At 41.0% G+C, this 9,156-nt stretch overlaps 1 protein-coding gene across 1 annotated transcript; it reads right to left on the bottom strand.

Moving 5' to 3' along the window:
* Positions 1–346: 346 nt before the first annotated feature.
* LOC107291866 (transmembrane 9 superfamily member 2-like) lies at positions 347–6,802 on the bottom strand. Its single transcript, XM_015820902.1, has 3 exons — positions 6,629–6,802; positions 5,241–5,308; positions 347–453 (listed from the first exon to the last, which is right to left on the bottom strand). Exons 1-3 carry the CDS (start codon positions 6,758–6,760, stop codon positions 354–356), a joined length of 300 nt encoding a protein of 99 aa, XP_015676388.1. The 5' UTR covers positions 6,761–6,802; the 3' UTR covers positions 347–353.
* Positions 6,803–9,156: the final 2,354 nt, after the last annotated feature.

The following is a 9,156-nucleotide window of genomic DNA, read 5'->3' as shown; positions in this document are numbered from 1 at the left end:
GAGAAGCAATCTAGAACTAAGGAGAAACTTCCTGACAGTGAGAACAATTAACCAGTGGAACAACCTGCCTCCAGAAGCGGTGAATGCTCCAACACTGGAAGTTTTTAAGAAGAGACTGGACAGCCATTTGTCCGAAATGGTATAGGGTTTCCTACCTGAGCAGGGGGTTGGACTAGATGACCTTCAAGGTCCCTTCCAATTTTACTATTATTATTATTATTATTATTATTATTATTATTATTATTATTATCTGCAGGTTCCTCCCATGCAACAACTCTGCCCAAGCTTTCATTTTGGTGAGATTCATGCTTTCTCTTTTGCAATTTTACATTTGTTCATTGTTCAAATGAGGATTATACCTTGTAGGGAGATGCTTCAATCCTCTCACCAAACAATACTTGACCAAGGTTTTCAGAAGGTCGTTTTCCTCCCTCTGCTTGACAAAAATCAAATCTATGGAAGAATACAGATTTATAAAATTCCAACATCTCAGTATGGGTTAAAATATTTTATTTGAAGAGCCTTTGTGCATCACTTTTTACCAAAGGCCCAGGCTATTTTTTTAAAATTAATTTTAAATAACATAAGTTTTCAGAAATTAACACTTTCAATCATATTTTGGAACCGTGTTATTTTAATGTATCTCACCAACAAGAACCAGTCAGAAAGTCAAACCTTTATGTTGGTCAATGACCCAAATAAAACAGAGGCAGTCGAGCAAACAAGAAATAAAAGAAAATAACACGTCAGAGAATATCATCTTAGGTGACATCCTATACATGAATTTATGATTAATGTATATAAATATTTTAACATAATGTTAATACCAAAGGTGATATCATAAAACGAAAATCAAACCATTTAAAACTATACGGTAACAAAAGCTAAAAAAATGGCATCTGGGAAAATATACTGATGTCACCAAATGTCTCAATTTAAAACTATTGCCTATAGTCAAGGAGGAAGTGTAAATCCTTCAGTTACTACCGGTATGCATATAGCAATAGAATCTCTTATTATCCATTTGTTTATATCTTTCAGTCTGTGAATGACAGTAGTCAAAGAGTGTCAGTTCCCAATTTATTTTGGTAGTAGTATAACAAAACGTGGCAACTTTCAAAGAAACAGAGTCCAACTAGTCAGATGGAAGAAACTGCATGCAGAAAGAATCAGTATCCTCTTTATAAATCCTATATTATCAGGCCTGAGGTCCCAGGGAACTGGAGACATGCTTAGATGGCTCCATTGCTGAGGTAGCTATTCTTATCCTCTTTTTCCATAGGGTTTACATCTTTATTTTTATAATATTTATCTTTTAATATTTATTTTTATATTTTATACTGATTTTACATTTATATATGTATTGATTTATTGAATTGTTGACACTGCCCAGAGTTGCTTTTTGTGAAATGGACATCCATACAAATTTAATAAATGCGTAAGACATTGGGCAGTGGATTTTATAGTGCCTGTGTTGCATGGGCACAGTTAGGAGGTATAGGTTATTTTCTTATATCTACCTTCCAAATACAGTAAATGGCAAGACAGTACACCAAGCTAATGTTAGAGAACTTCTTAGCTTGAAAATTGGGGCAAAATTTAAGTATCTTCCGGTTTGAATGAGGGTGAATCAACTACTTAAAATATATTTTGCACATCAACCAAAAATGGCCTTAGAAAATAAAAATGCAATTTCGCTATTAGGTATTTAAACTATTCCATCTGGCATTGCAATTTTCTACTAATGTCAGAGCGGTCAAGTCTTCAAAACTAATGTGGTTATATTCTCCATGCCCTATGTTGAGGGCCATTACTGTTCTGTCCCCGTCTGACACACACACCCAAACAGCCAACCGAGGGTTAAATAACTTCTCCACACTCCACGCCACAGATAAGAAACTTGGCAGCAGCTCCGTAGCTGCCTGCCAAGAACTTTTACTCAGAGAACACAGAAACAAAAAACAATACACACAGTTTGAGATTAAGTCCACAGCAAACTATTTCACCAGAGATTTAGCTTTGTCCGTCACAGAGTCCAAATGGCCACCACCTCCCTTTTATAGCCTGTGGGGTGTGGTCCAGTGACTCAGCTTAATCTCTGGCATGCCTCCTTTTCTGCTGCGCACGCTTGTCGCGCCTACGCTGGCTTGGATCCAGCCACAACGTATCTTCATCACTATCCGAAACACCTGGCTCCTGGCCAATCTCAGAAACACCTGGCTCCTGGTCAATCTCTTCTCCGTCGGGAGACACCTGAGGCATTGTCAGAGAGGAGGGTCCTGGAGAGGGAGGCCTGGCCATCTCCTCTCCTTCATGTTCGGAGCCTTCTTCCTCCGATAAGAGGGGCTCACAAGACGGAGCCACAACAATTACAAAGCACTAACGGCATTCCCTCTTATACTCTACAGGTAATCCCCGAGTTACGACTGCAGAGACTCTGCAACATTCACCCTATCCTCCTCCCTTCCTGTCGCACCAGATTCACCTTGAGAAGATCAGTCTCCTCTTTGCCACAATTTCTGCCTTTGAGGGAGAGGAGAGTCAATGGAAACACCTGGATGCCATAATATTGCGCATGTTCAGGCACCCATCCTCTTTTGCAGAGAATGGGTACCTGAACTCTTGCGATATCACAGACCCCAGAAACTATCATTTTCGGAGCAAACTCTGTGCCTGTGCCTTGCTCCCCCCCAAATCCTTTCTACCACCGGAATACTTTTTATCCAAACGGAGACCTTGGGGAGACTAGGAGCTCCATCTGTGTGCAAATGCATCATGTGAAAACAGAATGATTCGCTGCGTTTTCAACCATCCCATTTGCTCACAGACGGAGCTTCCCATCTCCCCAAGTCTCTGTTCAGATAAAAGGTATTTGAGTACCTAGGGACACTTGGAAACGCAGTGAATCACTGCGTTTCCAAGGGTCCCATAGGCGCTCAAACATTTTTTATCTGAGCGGAGATCTTGGGGAGATGGGGAACTCCGTCTGTGAGCAAATACAATGCTTGGAAACAGAGTGAATTGCTGCGTTTTGAATATCCCCATAGGCGCTGCAACACTTTTTATCTGAACGGAGACCTGACAGAGATTGGAAGCTCCGTGTGACTGCCAATGAGGCGTTTCAGAAATGGAGCATTCCTCTCTGTTTCTGAAGCACCACATTGGCAGTCACACGGAGCTTCCAATCTCTGTCAGGTCTCCGTTTGGATAAAAAGTGTTGCAGCAGCTTGGGTTTCTCTGCTCCGAGTGGAAGAAACTGGAGGCACAGAGCAGGATTCAATAAGGCCGGCGCACATGAGCGAGCAGCGCACCCATGTGTTCTTGAGAACAATCCTGCTCTGCGCCTTTGGACAGAACAGAGAAACTCAAGCAGCTGCCGCTGCTTGAGCTAGAAGAACGAGAAGGAGAAGAACGGTCAGGATTTGTGTTATCGGCTGGTCAGGCAAGGAGTAGGTTAGGCGGGCTGAGTGGCTTGGTAGCTGGGTGGGGAGATTGTGGCTGCTCAGTTGGCTGACGCCGCCAGCAGCTTAGACGCAGGTACAAGGGGACTCACCCCGCGATGCCTCCCAGCTCAGTTGAAGGCTTCACTGCTGCCTTCAACCTAAGGCCAGCGCATGCGAGCAAGCAGCACACATGGGCTGCTTGGTTCATTGGTTCCTGCATTGGTTCCTACGCCTGGCCGATTCCATGCTTTGTCCCATAGGCAAGCAAATGAAGCAAACACTTCCCCCCCCCAAGAATGAAAAGTTCTGGGGGCCATGATCTCTTTTGAACTCACGGGATATTACAGCACCCAGGAGCTTCCATTGTCGGCGCAAAAAGCATTTCCAAGCCGACTCTCCTCTTCCTTAAAGGGAAAGAAACCATGGCAGAGAGGATTTTTTGCAAGCTGAGTCCTGTACGGCAGGAAGGGAGGGGGAAGCATGAGATATCTTAGTGGATCAGGGAGGCCTTGGGGGCCTGTTCCATCACTAGGCCGTCCATGGCCTTCCCCACCCTGAGATACCTCATGTGCACTTAACGAACCATGCATTCACCCATGCATTCAATTAGCAAATGCGTGGGGAAAAGCAGAGAGTGATCTCCTTCGAGGTACGAGATTCACTCCCATGAATTTTCAAGTAACGAATGGAATGGGCAGGCTCCATTACATTCGTAACTCGAGGACAGCCTGTATTGAAGTTAAAGCTGGATTTAAAAGAAACAGGATAGAAAAAGTTTTGATACTTTTGAACTTTGGTGTTGGTGAGAACACCATGTACAGGCAAAAAATAAACAAATCGATCACTGAATAAATCAACCCAAAATTTTCATTTAAGAAACATCAAGCTTAACTTATTATATTTCAGACACATTATGCAAAGGCCTAGTTCTCTGGAAAAGGATCTAATTTTGGAAAAGACGGAAGAGAAAAAGATGGTTGGTAGCTTGATAGATGGACTTGCAAGGGGCGCATCATTGGAAGACTTGAAGGACCAGATTAGAAATGTTTGTCATGGAGAAGATCTATTTATGTGGTTGCTAAGAATCAACCACATAACAACAATTTGATGACACACAATCTACTAACCAACCAATGTAACATCATCAAGCACCCTGGCAGATACATTATCCTAAATGACGACCTTTGCTCAGAAAATACTAAGACAAAAAGAAAAACGTTTTAAGCTTTTTAAAATAAAAATAACCCAAAATATCATGAGTGCCATATGTTATCAGATCTGCATTCTTGCGTAAGATCTCTTAATTTTTTCATTTTTAATATTTATACTTGGGGAAAAAAGTTGATTATATTTTCCAAAAGAATTGTATTTGTGTATTAAGATGAGCAAGAAATCTAATAAATACTGTTTTTTAGAATTAATTAGGTTAGCAATTTGAACATTTTTAGTTATCAGATTCTAAAATACAATAGACCACAACTAAAATAACCTTTATTAGATATACATTATGATATATATATTATGGAACAAAATGTTGTCCCATGTTTAGAATAGTAGAGATGAATTATAAAATTAACTTGTACAACTGAGCAAATGAATACAACACTGTCCTCCGGACAAATGCTTTGAATAGGACTTAACAAATCAAATATTGTACCAAGCAACTAATTTTAAGGGCAAAAGTAATTTTCCACCATAGCTGAATTGAGATAGCCATTCCTTTTTTAGCTTAGCAAAGCATTCATAAAGTAGTTCAGTGTTACAAACCAAATTAGGAATAAGATTTAATATACTTACGCAGTATATTCATAAGGAAGGACTGATTCCACAGAATCCAGTCTATTTACAAATAGTTCTATCACAGACTGCAAAAAACAAGAACACATTATTAGAGATAATTAATTTAACCCATATTAATTTTCTTAGCTATAGACAATGTAATTAAAAGTATTTTGAACATTAGTACTTTATTTAGAACAACTGAAATCTCAGGTAAATTTGCTTTTATTGAATGCTATTTTCCAGTAGCAAATGGATCTAGTTGGTAATAGGAATTTTTTGCTCTCTTTAGGATAACCGTATTTCCTACATCTGATGCATGTGGATGCTAACAGCTCCTAGAACAGATCAGGAAGTTGGGACAGAAGGTTACAACTTTTAATGCATGTAGCCCATAGGAAGAAATATAGTAGGATTAATCATTTAAGTAACAGACCAGAGAAACAGAAAACTTGTATGTAAATAGCGTCTTATATATTTTATTGTACTGAAACAATATTTTATCAACAGAAGTTCAAATTAGCCAGCTGGGTGACTTTGGATCAGTCACTCTCTTTCAGCCCAACCCACTTCACAAACAGGGTTGCTCTTGTGGGTAAAATAGGAGGAAAATTCAGAAAAACCTTATTGTGGATCAATTCTCAAGATAATGACAAGTGCCAATTACAGGGAGATCAGAGAACAGGTGAGCTACATTTGTGTTTGAGACATCACCCTAAAATCAAAAGCAGTTTTTTTTTCTTTTTAAAGCCCATCTGCCCATTCAAATTGGAAAGACCGTGGGATGGCTACTCCCTTGTGTCTGGCTTCACGTTGGCAAAATATGAATTAGACTGGATAATAAACTTTTAAAACATTCTTTTAAAACCTCCTCTTCAACTATTTGAATTCTAAAGAACACTAGACACTCAAGTGCCAGGTTGATGGCCAAGGTCAGGAAGAGCCAAAGTCCAACCAAACCAGAAAAAGCAATAGCAACTCACTTTGGCGTTAGAGAAAATTAAATGACCCATTCAAGAAGGCAGTGAAGGGGGGCGTTTTCACTTTTGGTTTTTTGCAAACAGGCAATAAATAGCCCTTAGTCGACTTTGGCAGAAGGAGAAGGAAAAGAAGCTAAATAGGCTGAGATCTGATTTGGATGCCAGACCAACAGATCTTAGCAGACAATGTGTGATTGAAAAAAAACAACAACCCAGGACTAAAAAGCACTTCAGGATCATGGCCAAGGAAGGTAGGCAATCGCAAAGCCGACTCGACCCGAGACCTTTCATTATCCCCAGCAACCGCCCCAGAGGCAGAGAACTTGGGGAGCAAAGCTAGCCGCTCCCCTGACCCTCCCGACTCTCCCAGCCCCCTCCCGACCCGACCGGCTCCCGGGAAGGGGACCCTCTTCCTCGGGCACAGACCTTGCAGTCCGAGACCTTATCCGACTTCTCGCAGAAGTTAACGGGGGCCAGGCCAGGCAGGTAGAAAGGGAAGATGAAGGGCGGAAGAACCGCGTGGACGGTGGAAAGCAGCAACAGCCGCGCGACCGCCATGGCGACCCAGACTAGGACCGAGAGGAAGCCAAAGCAAAACAAAACCCCGCAGCTCCACGTCCGAGCCCCCTCGGCTACTTCCGGCTTCGGCAGACACGTCAACCGGGGATCGCGGGAAGTGCCTGAAGAGTCACTTCCGCTTAAAGGGGTGTGGTGGGGGGGATGTTTCTTGAGTGCCATGGTTACAGCGGGGCTAGGTGGGGCTAAGGAAGGCGTGGTCCAGTTAAGGCGCAATCTGAAGTTCAAAGTCTAGACCAGGGGTAGTCAACCTTGGCTCTTTTATGACTCGTGGACTTCAATTCCCAGAATTCCTGAGCCAGCTTAGCTGGCTCAGGAATTCTGGGAGTTGAAGTCCACGAGTCATAAAAGAGCCAAGGTTGACTACCCCTGGTCTAGACCGGTTTTAAGAAGCGAGGACTTCAACTCCCAGAGTTCCCCCGCCAACTGGGGAGGCTGATAGAAGTGGCACTCAAAAGGGCACTTAGTTTTAGAGGGCTAGCCTCAATAAACTAAAAAAAAAAAAGAAATGGAGTAATCAAATTAAGCAAGTTTTGGTCGGAGATAGAATGACACTATCATGCCTAAGACTCTCTTTGTTTTATGTGTATGCCTTTAGAAGTGACTTTTCACCAGGATAAACATTTTTAATTCTGCTTACGCGCCCCAGAGGATTTATATTATACTCCGTTGGACCTCAGCTGCGTGGCTCTACAAGCTTAACCAGGAAACATGGTTAATGAGGCTGGTTTTCATTCCTAAATGGATAATGGTTGTAAAACTGTGAGGATTTAATTGAAGAAACGAATATGCTAGGTTGACCTCTTGGGTTAATCGTGGTTCGTGTAAGTGATTTATTACTGATTCTCACATTGTGCCCTGCCAGAAGGGTACAGCTATTCTGAGGCCAATCATTTTAAAGCATACTATTGACCTTTGAATCAATAACTCATGGTTAACGAACCACAGTAGCTATTTAATAACTGGAAAAAGTCTGTGCGAACATTTAAAAGATGAGGTTGCTTGTACCAAATATAAATTGTTTCAATGGCATAAGATAGGATTGATCATGTAGGTGACATATTTCTTCTCAATACTGACATTTTAAAAGTATATATGTGTGTGTGTGTAACTATCTATCTATCTATCTATCTATCTATCTATCTATCTATCTATCTATCTATGTCTGTCTGTCTGTCTGTCTGTCTGTCTGTCTATCTGTCTGTCTATCTATCTATCTATCTATCTATCTATCTATCTATCTATCTATCTATCTATCTATCTATTGTCCATCCTATTAAAAGCTTGGAAAGAGTCCAGTTTTGAAAAACAGAGGTGGGCATGAAAGAAACTTGGGAAACAAAGTGCTATCAAAGACAAAAATCCAGGGAGAAAAACGACTGCTTGGAGGCTGCCTCCCAACATCCTCAGAACCTTCTTCAGGTTATGGAGAAACCCTTCAGACATTGATACCCTAAACATCATCTCTCAAATGGTCATCTACAATGTGCTCTGTATGGGGCTGCTTTGGAAACTACTCAGATAATACAGCTGATCCAAAATGTGGTGTGGGTAATGATAAGCATGCCACAGCATTCCATGTGTCACCAATTGCAGCCCTGCTAGCTTTATCAACACTGTTTTTGTCTTAGTCATATTCACAGCTAAAAATATTTTGGGAGAAGAGAAAAAGCTCAACATTAAAACTTGAACATAAAATATCACCTAAAGCTGACTTTATGGCAAACTGAGGATGAGATGAAGGAAACATCATCAGGACATATTTTTAAAATGTACATCACATCTCTGCACTGCAGTTACAAGAATTAACAATAAGCTCTACTTAATTTATCTTCTAACTGTCTTCAACAGGACAATGAAACAATGTTTGCATACTTCCAAATTCCAAGAACAACTCCCAGAAGTTTAAAACTACAGGTAGTCCTTACAACCACAATTGAGCCCAGAATTTATGTTGCTAAGTGAGACATTTGTTAAATTAATTTTGCCCAATTTTACACCTTTTTTGCCTAGACGAGTTCAAATCACCAGGACCAGATGGATTACACCCCAAGGTTCTCAAGGAACTAGCAAATGTGATCTCTGAACCACTGAACTATATTTTTCAAAGATCCTGGAGCACAGGGGAACTACCAGAGGACTGGAAAAGAGCTGATGTAGTTCCCATCCTTAAAAAAGAAAAAAAAACGGACCCAGGAAATTACAGACCTATCAGCCTGACCTCAATACCTGGGAAGATCCTGGAAAAGATAATCAAACAACGAATCAACGAACACCTAGAGGCAAACAGAGTCATTACTAAAAGCCAACATGGGTTTGTCAAAAATAGATCATGCCAGACAAATCTTATTGCATTCTTTGACCAAGTGACAAAATTA

Source organism: Protobothrops mucrosquamatus, unplaced genomic scaffold (genome assembly GCF_001527695.2).
Source record: "Protobothrops mucrosquamatus isolate PMUCROS unplaced genomic scaffold, P.Mucros_1.0 scaffold1205, whole genome shotgun sequence".
Taxonomy (NCBI): Eukaryota; Metazoa; Chordata; class Lepidosauria; order Squamata; family Viperidae; genus Protobothrops; species Protobothrops mucrosquamatus.
Note: the sequence above shows the minus strand (reverse complement) of the source record. Positions and strands in the feature narration are given on the sequence as shown.

Coding starts and splice junctions, on each gene's coding strand:
- LOC107291866 (XM_015820902.1), bottom strand. CDS start 6,760: ATGGCGGTCGCGCGGCTGTTGCTGCTTTCCACCGTCCACGCGGTTCTT. Junction 5,309..6,628: donor ATAAGGTCTCGGACTGCAAG/GTCTGTGCCCGA, acceptor TGTTTTTTGCAG/TCTGTGATAGAACTATTTGT. Junction 454..5,240: donor CTTCCTTATGAATATACTGC/GTAAGTATATTA, acceptor ATTCTTCCATAG/ATTTGATTTTTGTCAAGCAG.